This window comes from Nilaparvata lugens, chromosome 10, assembly GCF_014356525.2.
Source record: "Nilaparvata lugens isolate BPH chromosome 10, ASM1435652v1, whole genome shotgun sequence".
Lineage (NCBI taxonomy): Eukaryota > Metazoa > Arthropoda > Insecta > Hemiptera > Delphacidae > Nilaparvata > Nilaparvata lugens.
In genome coordinates, this window is record NC_052513.1 from 2,774,878 (window position 1) to 2,796,042 (window position 21,165).

The 21,165-nt window shown below is 36.2% G+C and overlaps 1 protein-coding gene across 1 annotated transcript in view; it reads left to right on the top strand.

Moving 5' to 3' along the window:
- Nucleotides 1-21,165, top strand: part of LOC111043539 (transmembrane protein 132E-like) — a 312,195-nt gene that overhangs the window by 285,365 nt on the left and 5,665 nt on the right. Inside the window, exons 11-16 of the mRNA XM_039436095.1 lie at nt 1,738-1,929; nt 9,215-9,490; nt 11,739-11,883; nt 14,104-14,376; nt 16,604-16,853; nt 20,442-20,660. Coding sequence (XP_039292029.1) covers nt 1,738-1,929; nt 9,215-9,490; nt 11,739-11,883; nt 14,104-14,376; nt 16,604-16,853; nt 20,442-20,660 — 1,355 coding nt within the window. The remainder of the gene's footprint in view (nt 1-1,737; nt 1,930-9,214; nt 9,491-11,738; nt 11,884-14,103; nt 14,377-16,603; nt 16,854-20,441; nt 20,661-21,165) is intronic.

Consider the following 21,165-nt stretch of genomic DNA (forward strand, 5'->3'; position numbering starts at 1 on the left):
CCGACCTAGTTATGTCGCTACTGCGCATCTCGGATCCCCGTATTGCGTCACTACACGGTCACATTGTGCAGGGCAGGAGTATTGGTCGCACTGAAGTGCAGGTTGGTATTTTCGTGAAAATAAAAAAAAAAATCATTTATTAATCTCATTTAATGACAAAATTACGTAGTCAAAGGAAATACAGGTATATCCCTTACTATTTCACACAAAAATGGGGAAAATGAAATCAAAATTTGTTGAAATTGATCATTGATGTCATTTAATGACAAAATTACGTAGTCAAAGAAAATCCAGGTATATCCCTTACTATTTCACACAAAAATGGGGAAAATGAAATCAAAATTTGTTGAAATTGATCATTGATGATAATGAGTCCTACAAATTGATGATAAATTGTCATGAGCTCCTATTTAATTGAATGGGAGCTCTTATAGCTCTATTAGGCACTATTATGACATAAATGACACTCTTTTGGTTGTCACACCTAACACCTTCATTGAACTAAAATTTATAGAAACGGCTAGAAATTATATTATCACTACAGGTGAATTTTTACATTTATTCCAAGTTTCCATTATAATTCAATGAATGGTTGTCACTGAGATCCTTATTTGGGAAAATAAGTGGGTATGAAAATTTCAAGTCACTCCATCCAATATGATTCAATGATTTATTTCTGACAAAAAAATACATAAAATACATTAGGCTAGGTCAATTTACAGATAGGTCATATTATTACAATAACAAATATATTATCAACCCAAATTATTATCACAGAATGCACTAAACTTATTCTTTAGGAATATAATACATGCAAAATAAGTTTTAATCCTTAGAGATGAAATTAGTACAGCCTAAAAATGTAATGTGGTTAACTTTCAAATATAATAAATAAAATAATTACTATACAGATGAGCTGGCAATCATCGAATTGAGGTTGGCCTCCCTGAATTGATTAATAGAATAGAAGGGGTTGGAGATCAACCATGACTTCAACCTTCTATTGAAAGTCACAAGGGGCAGGCTTCTTATTTCGTTAGGTAGCATATTAAAAAACCTAATACCAGATGAGGGAAAGCTTCTACTTGTTCGCTCCAATCTGACTCTTAACTGGAATATATTCTGGTTTCTCCTTGTTACATGACCATGAATTTCATTAGCTAAAGTGAATGAATCTAGATTTTTCTTCACAAACGTCAAGCACTCATATATATAGAGATTGAAGACTGACATCACTTTCAACCGGATGAACAGTGGCTTACAATGATCAATCCTTCCAGCCCTCACCACAACCCTAACCGCTCGCTTCTGCAGCAACAGGACTAGCACACTGTTCGCATGGTCCCCATAGGATTGTTCCATAGGCTATATGGCTCTGAAAAAAGGCAAAGTGTGCCTGTCGCACAAAAGTGTCAGAGGCACACAATCCACAAGCCTCCTCAACAAGAACACAACCCTACTGAGCCTGATGCATAGTTGATCTATATGCGAGTCTCCCACGTCAACTTACTGCCCAGGGATAACTGTGACAATATCTTCTTTATTGTTGCACAGCCATTTATAAATTGATCTTGTTTAAATTTTTTTAGAATAATATCTCGGAAATGTGTCTGCTTATCATGTATGTTCCACCGTTATTGGCCAGCCTAAGACGTACTTGACAATACAGTTAATTTGAGTACTCAATTATTTGTTATCAGTACGTGTTTTCTCAATTTTCAATTTTTGTTTGATTAGGTGTTGTCAGCGATATCAGGCCGTGTGATCGGCGCAAAGGAGCTGCGCGTGGGCAGTGATAAGGTGTCAATGTCGCGACTGCGGGTGGATGTGGTGTCAGGGTTGCAACTGAACATAGTGCCCGACAGCGGCATTGATAACGGCTACATTGCTGAGACCTCTGTCACCAGGAAGCTCACTGCCCAGTATCAGGTTGGTGCAACTGAAATTCAAAAATAATTGAAGCGTGATGATGAGTGGATCAATTTAATTGATCTATTGATTCTATCTTGCACTTGTACCGTCTGCAATTCAATATAAAATCCGACCGAAATGAATTCTGGTGCTAAGTAGAGGAAGCTTCGCTGATCAGCCGTAGTTGATGTTAAGACCAACAGGTTTTTGGACAAATACTTCTTGGGACTAAAGGGTTCCGACATATGGAGGATGGTTCGGTTCTTCTCTTCGCAGGTAGAATCAGGTGTCTCCAACAGGTGGTTGGACATTGTTTTTCAACACAAAGGCGTTGAACACAATAGAATTAGCAAGTCAGTTGCAGGCCTATTCACCTATATACAGTATAAATAATTCATAATCAATATACTTAATATATTTATTCATTCATAATTTGAAGTTGAATTTTCATTTCTACTTGATTTTGATTTTTTACTTGATCAGGAAAATATGAATTTCTAGTTTCAGTACTCAGAACCATTCTAAAAATGAAACTGAATGGTTTCCATTCAGTGACAGAAGCGTTGACATGATGGTGGGGGAGGGAATCTCAAGAAACTTTGATCTAATAACATATTGGAAGAGAAGCCATCTGAGGATGTCTGTATAAAAATCGTAATTGTTTCTAAAAACGAATATGAAAGGTTTTCAAGTGATAGAAGCGTGTGAACGTGAACCTTATGAAAGGACCGACTATTGTTTGCTAATCATCTCGCAGGTAGAGACTTCGGACTTGGTAGCAAAATTCCTCTTTTTCCTAGTTGGTGGCAAAATACCTGGTTCCAATGTTCCGGTTCACCGGCGTAGTTGATAAGCGGGACACAGTAAACATACGCGACTCCTCCCGTCTTGTCAAATCAAATCACTTTTATTGTCAGAAACACTTTCACGTGTTAAAACAATCGTCAAACAAACATTTACACCAATCAACATGTCTAAAGTCATAAAACACTTTTAATTATAGGTAAGTATTAAAGGCGTGCTACTTAACAAATATTGTATTAAGGCTATACTAAGAATTCCTCAACTGAATAGAGGCATTTTTGTAGAAGAATGGCTTTGATAGATCTTTTTAATTCTTTGATTTCTAGATTCCTAGTCGCTAGAGGAAGTTTATTGAACAGTGTCAAGTTATTTTTTCATAGTTAAATAACGATTAGCCTCCTGCTTGGCATCAATCGGTAGAGCATGAAATATTTTAATAATTATAAGAATCAGGTCGTGGTTTTTAATAGGATATAGTCTCATAAAAATCTTTATAGGCCCAGATATGAGCTTCCACAATAATTCTGATAATTCATTAAAATATATATATATATATATATATATATATATATATATATAATAATCCTATAGTATTGAGGAATAAAAATAAATCGTACACCATAAACAATTTGATACATATATTAACAAATATTGCAAAAAATAAATCAGAGCAAAAAATATATAGAGCGACAAAAAATATATAATATAAGATAGAACAATAATCGAAATCAATAAAATATCACAGGCCAATACTATTCTTTAAATTTTATAGCACGAAACGTTACCATGTGCTTCCATTTTTATGATCATATGCATTTATTTGCATGTAGCTGCGATATCAGCTTGCTAATACCTGTCGACTTGGACAATTCTATTTAAACTAAATTCTTAAAATCAACATGACAAATTGACAAACTAGTAATCCAAATATATATATATTAAAGTCTATAGTATCTAATAGATTTCTTTGTAATAAATATATATTTTATCTCAGGGTGCGAGATTCGGCACCTGAAGGAATAAATAGAGCAATTCATCTAGTGAATCAGAGCTACAATAAACTATCGCAAATTATATTGCAGAAATTAATGATCATATGAATATTGTATTAACAGCCTAGATCTTAGCCTTCTTTGATTGATAGATCTTCTGATATGTGGATTGATTCGTTACTATCTAATAAAATACCTTTTATACTATCTTTACTTGTGCAAGTATTTTACCAATTCTTAATTTATAAGAAACCCTTTCGACGAGCTAGCTTTGATTCTTATGTAATTTCGAAGCACTGAGGGCGCCCTATCACTATTTCAATATTTTTCACTCACGTGCCGGAATTTTCTTATGAGCTGCTGATGTCGATCCAACTCCTGGTGGTCCTGGATTATTGTAGCCGGAGTCGTCTCTTCCAAGGGGTTACAAATTATTTAAAAATGACTTTTGCTTTATAAGAGCATCACAAAGTCTTATAAGAAATTTAGTAATTAAATTTAACTTTAAATTATTACAAGGTATTACGCTCTATAATTTTTGGTGACCTCTCATGGTGGTAGTTGGCAGGTGAGTGTTGTTCTCGTTTCTCAATTTTACAATTCTCATTTCCGATTTCTAAATTTGCATAAAATTTGAATATTCTATTCCTCCACCATTCAAGGCTCAAATAGACCGTACTAAAATATTAAATTATTACTTATAATGATAAATAAGCGCCTGATATCTATCAAAATAACTTTTCTGGTAGCAAAATTAATAGAGGACCAGGTAGGCTGAGTCCTGAATACAACTCGTCCTACCAAAACAATAGGTAATGCCAATAATTGCAAAATTAAGTAGTGAATAATTGTTATTTTTATTGTTGAATTAATTGTGATGTAAGTTTCAAAATACATAAGTTGAATGTGATGCCAATTGTAAAGACTTTCAAATTGTGAAGAACAAATTCAAAAAATAAAATGATTTTGTATTCAAAATTTTGAATATTATTCAATGTCCTGAAATGACAAACTCTTTGATTGCCTTTGTAGGTACAGCTCATAAGTAAGATAAATCTATATAAGTAAATGAACAATAGCAGTATGAATGATAATGAATGAATGAAAATAGACAGATGAATGAATAAGAATGGATGATATTACAAATTTATGATGAATATACAATTACTCAACCTGAGTATCTTGAGGATGTCGAAAGCTGTCGAAGATTGTAGGCATTTGTAAGAAATGCTCCGGCAATGGAAATCATCATCACCATACCGGCCAGAGAGTGGGAGGGTATATGTAACCCCAAAGTGGAATGCTAAATTGCACAGTCGACCAAGTGAGTGGGAGGGTATATGGAACCCCAAAGTGGATGCAATTTCGACTGTCAATAGAGACTGCAGACCTTTATCGGTAGATTCGATCGTAGGTAGAATTGTAGAACAGATTCGGTAGCAGATTGATTCGAGAGATGTAGAGAGAGATTGATTGAGTTTCCCAAAATCCAAACTGTGGACAGAGGAAAAGAAAATACCCTACGGTAAGAAAATATTTTGACTGTAGCAACAGCGCTCTGAACTACACAGAGTTCAGAGTACAAAGAGTTTGAAAACAAGAATATGAAATAAAGATTTGTAGAAACATCAAGCAATCTTGATGATCTTGTATTTTTGCAGAAATGCAATGGAATCAAAATGCTAAGTTGACATTTTTTAAAAAAGATTGAAATAGATAAACAATGTAAAATTGGAAAGAGCTTTAAACTAAATTCTAAAAATTGAGTTCAGATGAGCTGGCAATCATCGAATTGAGGTTGGCCTCACTGAATTGATTAATAGAATAGAAGGGGTTGGAGATCAACCATGACCTCAACCTTCTATTGAAAGTCACAAGGGGCAGGCTTCTTATTTCGTTTGGTAGCATATTAAAAAACCTAATACCAGATGAGGGAAAGCTTCTACTTGTTTGCTCCAATCTGACTCTTGACTGGAATATATTATGGTTTCTCCTTGTTACATGACCATGAATTTCATTAGCTAAAGTGAATGAATCTAGATTTTTCTTCACAAACGTCAAGCACTCATATATATATAGAGATTGAAGACTGACATCACTTTCAACCGGATGAACAGTGGCTTACAATGATCAATCCTTCCAGCCCTCACCACAACCCTAACCGCTCGCTTCTGCAGCAACAGGACTAGCACACTGTTCGCATGGTCCCCATAGGATTGTTCCATAGGCTATATGGCTCTGAAAAAACGCAAAGTGTGCCTGTCGCACAAAAGTGTCAGAGGCACACAATCCACAAGCCTCCTCAACAAGAACACAACCCTACTGAGCCTGATGCATAGTTGATCTATATGAGTCTCCCACGTCAACTTACTGCCCAGGGATAACTGTGACAATATCTTCTTTATTGTTGCACAGCCATTTATAAATTAAACTTGTTTAAATTTTTTTTAGAATAATATCTCGGAAATGTGTCTGCTTATCATGTATGTTCCACCGTTTTTGGCCAGCCGAACTTGACAATACATACTTGACAATACAGTTAATTTAAGTACTCAATTATGTGTTATCAGTACGTGTTTTATGAATTTTCATTTTTTGTTTGATTAGGTGTTGTCAGCGATATCAGGCCGTGTGATCGGCGCAAAGGAGCTGCGCGTGGGCAGTGATAAGGTGTCAATGTCGCGACTGCGAGTGGATGTGGTGTCAGGGTTGCAACTGAACATAGTGCCCGACAGCGGCATTGATAACGGCTACATTGCTGAGACCTCTGTCACCAGGAAGCTCACTGCCCAGTATCAGGTTGGTGCAACTGAAATTCAAAAATAATTGAAGCGTGATGATGAGTGGCTCAATTTAATTGATCTATTGATTCTATCTTGCACTTGTACCGTCTGAAATTCAATATAAAATCCGACCGAAATGAATTCTGGTGCTAAGTAGAGGAAGCTACGCTGATCGGCCGTAGTTGATGTTAAGACCAACAGTTTTTTGGACAAATACTTCTTGGGACTAAAGGTTTCCGACATATAGAGGATGGTTCATTGCAGGTAGAATCACGTGTCTCCAACAGGTGGTTGGACATTGTTCTTCAACACAAAGGCGTTGAACACAATAGAATTAGCAAGTCAGTTGCAGGCCTATTCACCTATATACAGTTTAAATAATTCATAATCAATATACTTAATATATTTATTCATTCAGAATTTGAAGTTAAATTTCTATTTCTACTTGATTTTGATTATTACTTGATCAGGAAAATATGAATTTCTAGTTTCAGTACTCAGAATTCCATTCAGGTTTCCATTCAGTGACAGATGCGTTGACATGATGGTGGGGGAGGGAATCCCAAGAAACTTCGATCTAATAACATATTGGAAGAGAAGCCTTCTGAGGATGTCTGTATGAAATTCGGAACTGTTTCTAAAAACGAATATGGAAGTATTCACTCAGTGATAGAAGAGTGTGAACGTGAACCTGTCGAAAGGACCGACTATTGCTTGCTAATCACCTCGCAAGGTTAAGGTAGCGACTTCGGACTTGGTAGCAAAATTCCTCTTTATCCTAGTTGGTGGCAAAATACCTGGTCCCAAAGTTCCGGTTCACCGGCGTAGTTGATAAGCGGGGCACAGTAACCATAAGCGACTCCTCCCGTCTTGTCAAATCAAATCACTTTTATTGTCAGAAACACTTTCACATGTTAAAACAATCGTCAAACAAACATTTACACCAATCAACATGTCTAAAGTCATAAAACACTTTTAATCATAGGTAAGTATTAAAGGCGTGCTACTTAACAAATATTGTATTAAGGCTATACTAAGAATTCCTCAACTGAATAGAGGCATTTTTGTAGAAGAATGGCTTTGATAGATCTTTTAAATTCTTTGATTTCTAGATTCCTAGTCGCTAGAGGAAGTTTATTGAACAGTTTTACAGAAGTAAATTGCCAGTTTCTCTGTGTGCCAGTATAACGGTGTGAATCTACTCTCACGTCCTCCCTGTGTCTAGTAGAATAATTATGTACATCACTATTTATCAATAGTGAAATGCACAGTCGGTTCTATTTATAAATTGTAAAAGTGAAAACTTCTCATAATATAATATATACGAGGGTGAATCAAAAATGAAAACCTTAAAAGTGTTGTAAAGTTTCGATAAGTTGTAGGATTGATCCGGTAGTTGGCAGGGATGTTCGTTGAAGCTTACATAATGACTACTAGGTGCGTTAGTGACCTTGCTACACACAATTAGCAGTGACTTCAGTTACAATATGACCGCCTCATTATCAATATGCACCGCGTTAGATCAGCGATCAGTCATTCGTTTCTTGAGCAGTGAAGGTGTCAAACCAATGGAAATTCATCGCATGATGACAGTACAGTATGGTGATTCATGTTTGTCCAGAAAAAAAAACATTGCCATCAACCAGATACACGAAAAGGAATGGTACCATAGCTCACCGCCAAAATCAAAAAAATTCCGAACTCAGCGATCAGCAGGAAAACTCTTGCTGACTCTCTTCTGTGATGTGAACGGAGTAATTTTGGTGAATTACATTGACAGGGGAACGAGAGTAAACATTAATTCTTATTCAAATCTCTTAGAAAATCATCTTCGACCAGCAATCAGGGGTAAACGGCGAGGACTTTTCACTTCAGGTGTGTTGTTACAGCCCGACCACATACAGCCCGTCTCTCGGTTCAAACTATCCAGAATATCACATTTGAATGCCTCATCCATCCACCTTATTCTACAGACCTCGCCCCTAGTGACTTTCATGTGTTCGGAAATCTTAAAGATGCAATGGAAAGCAAGCATTTCCAAAGTGATGAAGAAGTGAAAACCGCGGTGCATGAGTGGCTACAGGCACATCCAAAAGAATTCTTCAAACATGGTATCCATACGCTTCCAAAGCGGTCGAACACTTGCATAACACTTCAAGGAGACTATCTTAAAAAATGATAAATATAAGTTTCACTTAGTTATCAAAATAAATAATATATAACAGTTTTAAGGTTTTCATTTGATTCACCCTCGTAATATGCTTCAAATATAATAATACTGTCGTATGGGTAAAACTGAGAATTCTAGAAAACCCGATTTTGTTAAGTGCATTCTATTATTTCTTTGTTTAATTATTATTGAACGAAAATCCTAAATAAATGCTGCAAATCACCCCGAAGACCTCTGCTACTGCAGACATTGACAACAGGGCTAACAGCTAGATGGAAATTCGATGAGAACTACTATCCAAAAATTAGTTGCCAGCATACTTTCTTTGTTGCCAGCATAATCACATTTCGTTGTTTGATTTTTAATAGTGAGTTCTATATTGATGTTACTGGTCTTAACTTTAAACATATGACTGTGCAGGACATCATATAATATTTTCATGGTTTTTACAGATGAGGCTGAACGCAACTATATTTGAATATATTTATTGTTTATTTTATGCTTAATGACATTGAACTTATTCTAAACCATGTTTCTGTGTCTCGCTGCTACAGGAAGGCCTGCTAGACATCGACGTGGAGTTCTCGGACGGGACCCGCGCCCCGCTGCGGGAAGTGGCCGTGACGGACTACCAGCTAGTGGTCGACAGCCTGAACCCGGACATAGTGGCGTTCGCGCCCATGGTGGCTTCGCCCCACCCGAGGGTGATAGCCGTCGGCCAGGGCAAGGGTGAACTGTTGAGGGTTGCGTTGCTAGTGGCTGAGGCGTGTCGTAGCACTGCCACGGGGGCCAACAAGAGGACTACGCCCTTGTTGACTAATACTGCAAAGGTTGGTTATGAACATAGGTTGTAGTTTTATATTAGGTTGGTGCCACATATCACACCAATATTGGATGTTTAAGGAAACAGTTGATGTATATTGGCACTAAAATAATAAACCTTATTCCGGACCACTTCCTCATAGACTCTAAGATTAGTAAAAAAACTAAACTAGAAATAAAAACCTGGACATTCAGTGACTTTTTCTCCCATATCGACGTATGAATCTCGAGATTTCTGCTTAAACTACTGTTTGCAAGGCCGTTTCTTTTAGATACATTTGTTGAAAGTGGACTCGCTTACAAATTTTGCACTTTTTTTCTCTTTTTTCCTACTATCTTCTCCAATACTTCCCTTTTTCTTCTCCTCTTCACCCCTTCTTTCCTTACTTTTATACCCTCTACCTGCCTATCACATGGGAAACCTAGGTATTTTTCCTCCTTTCTTTCTTTTCAGCACACCCCGCCATGAAGCCTGTTTTTGTTTTTCATTGGAAATTTATTTTTGATTGTGATTTTTTTGTGTTTTTGATTTCATTTATTTATATTGTATTGTGTTGATTGAAATAAATTGATTGATTGATATTGGTGCAAATTCCTTCGCATAATAAAGTAGCATAGCAGTAATTTTGCGGTTTAGCATGTTGGCTGCCGTGAGGATTCATGTATGAACCTCAGCCAGTCTTCTCCAGTAGGCCGCGAGGATCCACGTATAATCGACAATCAGCAACTTTTCCAAAAATGTTAACCACAAAACAACGGCCTACTGGAATTGCTGGCAATCAAGCCTATGCTTCTATAGTGAGGTCCACCTTATAATGACAGTATATGATAAACTTTGGTTTTGCTATGCTTGTCTATCATTCGACAAAGCCGGTGGTACTATCCTTTTCTAGGCCAACAACGATAACAATTATGTTTTTGACAGTGTACAAATATAATTTATTAATGCAGAGAATCGGCATCGCTATTCTTCTTTATTTATCCACTGCCATTATAACGTGGACTGCACTATAGTAGTAACTAATAATGCACTTCTGCCTTCTGATGATCAGTTTCACAAAGTTTCAGATACCGTAGGTCAGTCTAATGTTCTATTAGTGATTTCTATGATAGTAGCAACTGTTGGTTTATTGTTTACTATAAACTCTGACACCAGACCTTTATTTATTTATTTATTGAGAATACATTACATGAAAAAAGTACAACTCGAAAAGGTTTACTCAGGACCTCCTAAATAGGTGGTATTTAGGAGGCCCTGGTTTACAGCTAAACGCCAAAACAAACCTCATTTACATTAAAAGTATGACACAAATGATTTAGAAATAATCATTAAGAACTTGAAATTAAAAAGCAAAAAAAACTACATAAAGAAAACAGAAAAAAAGTTGCTTAGAGAAAAAAATGTTTTGGAAATAGAACTTGATGATAAAAATTGAGATAAAACTTGATTAAGAGAACAGAAGAAAATTGCTGAGAATAAGATAAGGACGTTAGAAAAAAGTTGATTATAAATAAGAACTTAATAAAGTTGAAAAATTCAATCAAAAAAACGAAAAAGTTGGTAAAAAAGAACGGGGTAAAAATGAAAAGAAAGAATATATTGAAGGTCTTCAAAATAATAAAGATCTTGCATAGAGTGACCCATCCAGATCACTCGATATTATCATTAATGTTTATTAGTGCAATTATAGGTTATTTGTATCGAAATAAACTTGTTATGTGTAATATATGTTTTTATTACTTATATGTAAAAACACCTAAATTCTGGAAGTTTTATTATTATTATTATTATTACATTCCTTAATAACAACATCAAATTAATGATTGGGAGAGAATCAACAGGATAAACTCAAAACTGTTCCTCTCCCTAATTTTGATAAAAATAGTCCAAATGAGGTTATGAAAACACTTTTCTAAAGATCACAAAAATTTACAGTCCAAATATACATTATACTAAAAATTTTGTATCTCGGTTGATCAGAAAGATGAAACAAATTATTATTACACTTGAAAATGCATTAATAAATTGAGAAAATGGAAAATTTGGGCAGGAGCCTGTTGTTCTTCTCTTGAAGTGCCATTGTGAATGAGATAAATGTATAGATGGATGCAAAAATGAAAACAAATAAATTTTATAGATTTCTTGTTGTTTTGCGGAATGAGATACGTTTTCTGCACCTAGTTTTATTTATGTGTCGTGGCTATGAGGCAATCAGTTTCTTCCAAAACTTTGTAAGTTGTCGTTTATGTTTTCAGGTGCAAGTGGACTTTGTTCAGAACAACTTGCAACAGCATCGACCGGACTTTGTGCAGAACGACGGTGGAGCCGGATCAGTAGGTATTGGCCGTTCCCACCGCAAACAGCTGCACACTCAACTCAATTCTGACTCTATTCTCATCGGTAACTCATTCAAACTCAACCCCTGTAACTCACCCAATGGCTGCTCTTAACTCAACCCCAATAACTCACCGAATAGCTGCTCTTAACTCAACCTGAATAATTACCGAATAGCTGCTCTTAGAACCTGCAGTCCAAAGTAGAGCTGCGATATAATATTCTTCCTCAGGGTCTCGCTACGCTACGCTGAAATACGTCCTATCTCCCAATGTTAAATCCAAGCTACGAATGTGAACGGGACTGATAGCTTGTCTTCAACATTGGGAGATAGGACGTATTGCAGCGGAGCGTAGCTAAGTGTGAACAGACTCTTAGATTTGTATACATCCTACATTTGTATAGTGCTCTTACAGCACTTAGAAGCACGTATGGCTTGCTTTAAGCCTCTTAGATCCTTCAATACCTCTAGTCTAGAGTAGTGCTACCTTCTATATTAGTATAAACGTCGTCTAATGCACGATACACACAGTGACATTAGTAGCGTCAATTAATTAAGTGTCTTCTAGCTGTTACGGGAAAACGGAATTGGAAATGTCATGTGCATTTTAGAGCTGAGGACATTTCCAATTCCGCGTTCCCGTATTAGCTATTGGCCGCCACTAATCTCCTTGTGTGCAGCGTGCTTAAGGGTCAAGCCACATGAAGCGTTTTTCTGACGGTGGACTAGTTGGCAAGGCAGGAAGCTCTCCGATTGCCTGTTTATCAGCTGATTGGGTTGACGTTCGGGAATAAGCTGATAGGGTTGGCGTTCTGGAGTCAGCTGATAATCAGCCAATTGAAGAGCTTCGTGCGCTGCCGACTCGTCCGCCTCTAGTGCAAAAACGCCTCATGTGGCTTGGCCGTTAGAGTTGGAGCAATTAACCTCTATGATCTTCCACAATAACAACTCACCAAACTCTCCCTTAGAAAACCAAATTACTTCTGAATTGGACTAGATTAATCTAAAATTCGTCATGCTAAGCTGCATACTTACATTAATTTGCTCAATTCAGACTTGAATATCGGGGCACCGAGCTTCGCTCGTTATTTTTATTTATTGATAAACAGAACACAATTCTCTAAAATGATCGTGTTTATATTTCACAGCTGGCTATATGCCATCTTATGAATTTCGGGGATGCGATAATTTGATTTTTCACATACTCACTCGCTCACACATCTCGCTCGTTTTACTATCCACAGCTGTTTCAGCCAAGGATGAATTATCCTTTTAATGTCGTCAGCGAGTTTTCCCAAGGATGAGACCTAATGCAATCGAATTTTTATATCATAAACCTACTTTGTTCCAAATTTCGTGAAAATCGTTAGAGCCATTTTCGAGATCCGTTGAACATAAATATATAATATATACCCATATAACCAAATAACCACATAAATATATACAAAAATTGCTCTCTTGATATAATAGGATTCCCATATTGGTGATATTAAATTCAGCTCGATTAATCCAATTCAAAGCACGTTGGCGAGTGACCTTGTGTCGAGCCTTTTAGTCCCTGCTTGAGATACTTCACTCCTCCTTAGATTAGTCTAGTCTTCCTCTTAGAGCAATGTCTAGATTTTCTAGAGTTGAGTAGATTTGAAAATTTCCTCAACCAATGAACTTTTCCTTAGAAAATATAGAGCTGTATGGAGCATGAGCTAAAAGTGAGATGTAGGCTAGTACTTGGTGATTATATGCTAAACACTTTTCGGTTAGATGTTTTAGTTTCATTATAGTTTCAAAACTTTTCTGACTCTACCATGTTTTACAATTAGTATTGTTAGCTGTGAATAAATTCAATTTGAATAAGCCAAATTATATTGAATCGCACGGGAATGAGAGTACCTACATGTTGCCAAAAATACAAGTTGATTAACGTTGATCAAATGAAAATTTATTTATTTATTTATTGTATAAAATACTATAATCATAATACAATTATGACATTGGAGGAAAAACTAGGCTATTTCTGTCCAAAAATTTTGATAAAATGTTAATGTTGTCCAAAAGATAAGGTAAAATAAGATCAATTCCTTGATACATTTGTAATAAACATCACGAATTGGCAATTTTTATGATTCTTCTAGTGGTGGGTGGTGTTGTTGAGGGGAATTCAGTTACTCCAATTTCCATCGGACTATTTTCGTGCGGTTCACTATAGTTAAGTATTGAATGATAAGTTTATGTCTAGGAGTTATGAATATAACTTCAACTTAAATATATTATGTTTTTTCTACCAGGAATCCCGTTGAAAGACGACAACAACCACGAGCCAACGGTGCAGGCGAGACAGCACACGGGCCGCGGGGGGACCAACGGGGGGGACACTGGCAACGGCCTGAGCCTGCTGGGCCTGGGGGGCGGCGGGGCCAGTGCCCACCTTGGGGGCGGCGCTCGAATGACGCCCCTCGAGATCGGCATGTACGTGCTGCTGGCCGCATTCTGCTTTGCTATTGTTGTCTTCGTGGTCAGCTGTGTCGTCTATGCCTCCAAGTTCAAGCCGCAGGTGCCTGGTAAGTGATAAATCAAATGAATATTCATCAATTTTCTATGATTTTCATCTACTTTACTAAAATATTTTAAAAACGTTTTAATATAGTGGTTATTTAACTAACAGAAACATAGCAATACTCAATCATTCGGGTGTCATTTGTAAGTTTGATATCTCAAAAGTTTTTCCAATGTACCTACAGTTATAATAAATTATGTTACAGTGTTATACTTTTACCAATTTAAAAATACCGTAGGTACAATTTCTTTTTTGTCCTCATCCTACTTGAACTGTTGATATAATTATAATAAGCAACACTAATAATAACAAGAGTACTCACGATTTTGTTGATTGTCAAACGCGTTTCGTGGCACTGAGATATATCTTCAGCTTATAGGAGTACCGGTACAGTAGCTAGATTTTCCTTATTCCCTGAGTATCTAGCTACTCCTTGTACGCTGAAGATGTGGCTCAGTGCCTCGAAACGCACCCAACAATTAACAAAATCGTGATTACTCTTGTAATTATTACTGTTGCTTATTATAATTATATCAACAGTTCAAGTAGGATGAGGACAAAATAGTTATTTGTATATCTAGAGTGAAAAGTACGACTTTTTCTCCCTGTGGGAAAAAGTTTCAAGCCCGAGGCAAAGCCGAGGGCAACAATTTTCCTGAGGGAGAAAAATTATTTTTCGCTCGTGATGTACACAACATTTTTCCTCCATCTAAATTTTTTTATAGAAACTGCAAATTAAATCATTCTAATAACTTACGTATTGGTGACAATGTTTCCTAACAACATAACCTAAAATCTAAAACCTAAAAACCGGTCGGCTGATTGGCACTGCCGATTGCGCTATCGGCTAAAGTTGTAACAATTATATCAGCTGAGCGGCTACCAAAAATGGCTGACTCCAGATAACGCGTTTCAGATTTGAATTGCAGATCAAAAATATTTGTTGGCTGGTATTTTAATAGAATAAAATATTTTTAAAATTGTATAAATTTTTATCGTCTACTAATATTAAGAATATAATAATTATCATACAAACATATATTTCATGAGTTGATCAAATTTCTGGTTGTGGTATTGAATTCAGTTGACTCAATGACAGACACCTCTATTATGCTTTCTCATCTGAGCTTAGACCTTCTAACCTATTACAATGTAAGTTTCAAAATAGAGATGCTCCCCATGTTATTTATATGGAGTCACTTTTACTCCCTAGGAGTTTTTCTGTTTTTTACTACCGAGAGCGAAAAAGTGACACTTTAGTATTAGGTTTCAGGGAGTAAAGTAAGTACTTTAGACAGTAGGTGGAGGAAAAAGAAATTGTACCTACGGTATTTTTAAATTTTGTTCTCTTGTGTATTTGCGAGTTCGAATCCTGTTTCCTTGGGTATTTGCGTGTTCTGTCATACATAACATTGATCCATCTGTATTATTTGTTGATATTATTTTTGTGATTTGGAAGTTGAGTCCTGTGGAATCAGTTATTACTCCACGTAAATGGTTGAACGATTAAGGGCCGGCTTACGAGCTCGGGATTTGGCTAAGTTCTAGACTTTAAACAGCTGGAGTCAGAGAATTTGCTTTCCAAAACGGGGCGTAGTCGTATAGTCATGTCATAGTCATGTTTGAATTAAATTTCGAAAAGCTAGAAAATTGAACTCAGAATAAAATAAAGAGAAAATAGTGTAAAGTTTCAGCTATTTTGAATTATTTAGGAATGTTCAATTTCGTCAAGGAAAAATGTTTCAAATTATAGAAATGATAAAATAAAAACTGCGACCACGCCCCGTTTTGGAAAGTCAATTTTCTGACTCCAGCTGTTTAAAGTCTAGAACTTAGCTAAATCCCGAGCTCGGAAGCCGGCCCTTAATTTCCAATGTGTAAGTTATGAACGTAGATTTATCACGCTTATTAACTGAATATTAGAGGCAATGTTTTGGTTTTTCTCCATGCTTCATACAAGTAATTATAATATCCAATTTATAATATTATCCTGAGTGTTTCGGATGGACACGTTAAGCTGTCGGTCCCGGCTGCCTAAAAAGTCAGCCAGCCTGCCTGAGCCAGCCAGGTCACTCGACATTATTATTATTTTTATAATATTATCCTGAACTTATCCAGTATTTTCTCTGGAAATCATAATTTACACTTGTGTTATGTATTTTGTTAAAATAAAATATTCTGTATATTCTATATATTCTTATATTCTATATTCTATATTCTCCTTTTTTCAGCACCCTACTTCCCAGGCTCACCACTAGACTCGCCGCCCGAATCATCCATCCCGATGATGCTACCGGGGGGCATGCCTATGACGTCATCAGCTCCCCACCACTCGGCCCACCTGATGGGAGGGGCCAACACTGGCGGCGGCCATTTTGGGCCCGGCAACCAACATGGCGGCCGACAGATGCAGATGCATGAGCCAACCACCAATGCGCATGACTGGGTGTGGCTCGGCCGTACCACGCTCGAGAGGACTAGGTACCACATCAAACTGTCAACACTTGTCACCTGAATTAGATTGAATGAATGAATTTATTTATTAGCCAAAAACAAAATACAAAAAATAATATATACAAATATAATGTTTTAGTTAATAAAAACATGTACCCTTTTTAATTAAAAAAATTTAAAACTTAAAAACATTTCAACCTTTTTAGATAAAAAGGTTACTACATGTTTTTATTAGACTAATTTTAATAAAGTAGCCTATACAGGTGGAGTGTTTTTATGAAAGTTTTAGTTGTTATTAGAAAGATAAAAAGATAAAAATATGAAAGTTTTAGTTGTTATTAGAAAGATAAAAAGATAAAAAATTATGAATGTTTTAGTTGTTATTAGAAAGATAAAAAGATAAAAAATTATGAAAGTTTTAGTTGTTATTAGAAAGATAAAAAGATAAAAATATGAAAGTTTTAGTTGTTATTAGAAAGATAAAAAGATAAAAATATGAAAGTTTTAGTTGTTATTAGAAAGATAAAAAGATAAAAAATTATGAATGTTTTAGTTGTTATTAGAAAGATAAAAAGATAAAATTATGAAAGTTTTAGTTGTTATTAGAAAGATAAAGAGATAAAAATTATGAAAGTTTTAGTGTTATTAGAAAGATAAGAGATAAAAATTATGAAAGTTTTAGTTGTTATTAGAAAGATAAAGAGATAAAAATTATGAAAGTTTTAGTTGTTATTAGAAAGATAAAGAGATAAAAATTATGAAAGTTTTAGTTGTTATTAGAAAGATAAAGAGATAAAAATTATGAAAGTTTTAGTTGTTATTAGAAAGATAAGAGATAAAAATTATGATAGTTTTAGTTGTTATTAGAAAGATAAAGAGATAAAAATTATGAAAGTTTTAGTTGTTATTACAAAGATAAAGAGATAAAAATTATGAAAGTTTTAGTTGTTATTAGAAAGATAAAGAGATAAAAATTAAAAACCAAACTTTTGTTCAATTCTACCAATTCTAAAGTAATTCTAAATAACATTCAACTCTTCCTATAGTGAGGTCCACGTTATAAAGGCAGTATTTGATTAACATTGGTGTTGCTATCCTTGTCTATAATTAGACAAAGCAGATAGTGCCATCCTTTTCCAGCTCCGCAATGTTGCCAGATCGGTTTTTAACAATGTAAAAATATGACTTATAAAGTTGTGAAGCTAGAAATGGATAGTGCTATCTGCCTTGTCGAATAATAGATAAGGATAGCAAATGATCAACAATGTTAAGCAAATACAGTTCTGTTATTATAACCTCACTATAGGAGGCCTACACCCAGGGGCATATATAAGGGGGGCCCAGGGGGCATGCCCCCCCCCCCCCCCCCGAAATAATAAATATGAAGAAAAATCAGTACAGTGATTACAGAAAAAAGTACAGTAATCTGCATTTTTGACGGCCTTACGGTAAAGTAAAAAGGGCGTTCAGTGCAAATTACCCTCTGAATATGAGCAGCAAAACTAATATTAAGTATCATGGGGTGTTAATTAAAATCACTTTACCTAACATTAACCTTGGCCCCTCCCAAAAATATATTCTATATACACCACTACCTACACCAGTACAGCTTAGATCATCTTTGAATTGAATTATCGAGGGATTCTTGAAGCTGAGAAAATCTGAGCCTTCTAGCACTGCATCCTAAGGTGCGTACAGACATTCGCTCTGCTCCGCAATCGAACGTCACTCGTGCAGATCGATTGATGATCGACCGGGGAGCAAGAGTGGAACGCGAGAAAAGCTAACATCTCCCGTAACGTCCATGATCGGAGCGATTGCGGAGCGTGTTGGAGGCGCGTATATCTGTACACACCTCTAGATGATCGCTTTGTAAATTTGTTGTAAACAGAATATATGAAATTGTCAGTCGGATTCTTGATAATTTTTCAGATTTCAGTAATTTCAATAAGCAGTGTTGAATAAATAGATTACCCTACGTTGTGTTACCAGTGGCATGCTAGTACCAGCAGCTGGCCACGCCCACAACCAGAGCAGCAGCCAATCACAGCGCGGCATTCGCATCACGGCCAACCCCGCCTACCCCGTGGCAGCCAATCATAACAACGGTAACTACAGTGTGTCACCCAGTCATCATGTCGACTCGGCCACTTACTGCAAGGAGAAGCCTGGCCGTATGGGCAAGGATGCTAGCGAAAATTTGTGGAAAATGTGAGTTGGTCTCTACAACTGTCACTTGTATTTTCAATCATTTTGTCTAATAATACTCATAGTAGGCTACTCATTCATTTATTAGTATCTCATCCGATTGGCTTTTTTCAGCATGAAGAAATTGTTGTGCAGTGTTTTAAGCTATGAGTAATGGAAAGATAAAAATTATGAAAGTTTTAGTTGTTATTAGAAAGATAAAAAGATAAAATTATGAAAGTTTTAGTTGTTATTAGAAAGATAAAAAGATAAAATTATGAATGTTTTAGTGTTATTAGAAAGATAAAAAGATAAAAATTATGAAAGTTTTAGTTGTTATTAGAAAGATAAAAAGATAAAAATTATGAAAGTTTTAGTTGTTATTAGAAAGATAAAGAGATAAAAATTAAAAACCAAACTTTTGTTTAATTCTACCAATTCTAAAGTAATTCTCAATAACATTCAACTCTTCCTATAGTTAGGTCCACGTTATAATGGCAGTATTTGATTAACATTTGTGTTGCTATCCTTGTCTATAATTAGACAAAGCAGATAGTGCCATCCTTTTCCAGCTCCGCAATGTTGCCAGATCGGTTTTTAACAATGTAAAAATATGATTTATAAAGTTGTGGAGCTAGAAATGGATAGTGCTATCTGCCTTGTCGAATAATAGACAAGGATAGCAAATGATCAACAATGTTAAGCAAATACATTACTGTTATTATAACCTCACTATAGGAGGCCTACACCCAGGGGCATATATAAGGGGGGCCCAGGGGGCATGCCCCCCTCCCAAAATAATAAATATGAAGAAAAATCAGTACAGTGATTACAGAAAAAAGTACAGTAATCTGCATTTTTGACGGCCTTACGGTAAAGTAAAAAGGGCGTTCAGTGCAAATTACCCTCTGATTATGAGCAGCAAAACTGATATTAAGTATCATGGGGTGTTACTTAAAATCACTTAACCTAACATTAACCTTGGCCCCTCCCAAAAATATATTCTATATATGTCACTACCTACACCAGTACAGCTTAGATCATCTTTGAATTGAATTATCGAGGGATTCTTGAAGCTGAGAAAATCTGAGCCATCTAGCACTGCATCCTAAGGTGCGTACAGACTTTCGCTCTGCTCCGCAATCGAACGTCACTCGAGCAGATCGATTGATGATCGACCGGGAAGCGAGAGTGGAACGCGAGAAAAGCTAACATCTCCCGTAACGTCCATGATCGGAGCGATTGCGGAGCGTGTTGGAGGCGCGTATATCTGTACACACCTCTAGATGAACATGACATGATCGCTTTGTAAATTTGTTGTAAACAGATTATATGAAAGTGTCAGTCGGATTCTTGATAATTTTTCAGATTTCAGTAATTTCAATAAGCAGTGTTGAATAAATAGATTAACCTATGTTGTGTTACCAGTGGCATGCTAGTACCAGCGGCAGGCCACGCCCACAACCAGAGCAGCAGCCAATCACAGCGCGGCATTCGCATCACGGCCAACCCCGCCTACCCCGTGGCAGCCAATCATAACAACGGTAACTACAGTGTGTCACCCAGTCATCATGTCGACTCGGCCACTTACTGCAAGGAGAAGCCTGGCCGTATGGGCAAGGATGCTAGCGAAAATTTGTGGAAAATGTGAGTTGGTCTCTACAACTGTCACTTGTATTTTCAATCATTTTGTCTAATAATACTCATAGTAGGCTACTCATTCATTTATTAGTATCTCATCCGATTGGCTTTTTTCAGCATGAAGAAATTGTTGTGCAGTGTTTTAAGCTATGAGTAATGGAAACATTGCAAGGAATATAATCATGTACAAAATTTAATTAAAATTGCAATTAAATGGAAAAATGGAACTGAATATCCCTACAATGACTATATTAAATTTGTATGTAGGGGTAAAAAAAAGAAAAAGTAAAATTCGTATGGCTTTTGTTGGTGGGGAGTCCCTTGCGAAAAGGTCCCACCCGTGAATGTATAATTTAAGCCGTCAATGGGCCTTACGACTGTCATACTTCAGCCGGGACCGACAGTTTTACGTGCCCATCCGATTACACGGGAGTGATCTGGATAAAAACGTTTGGTTGTGAGAGGGTTTGAACCCGGGATCTCTATGCTGCTACGCAAGCACTCTATCCAC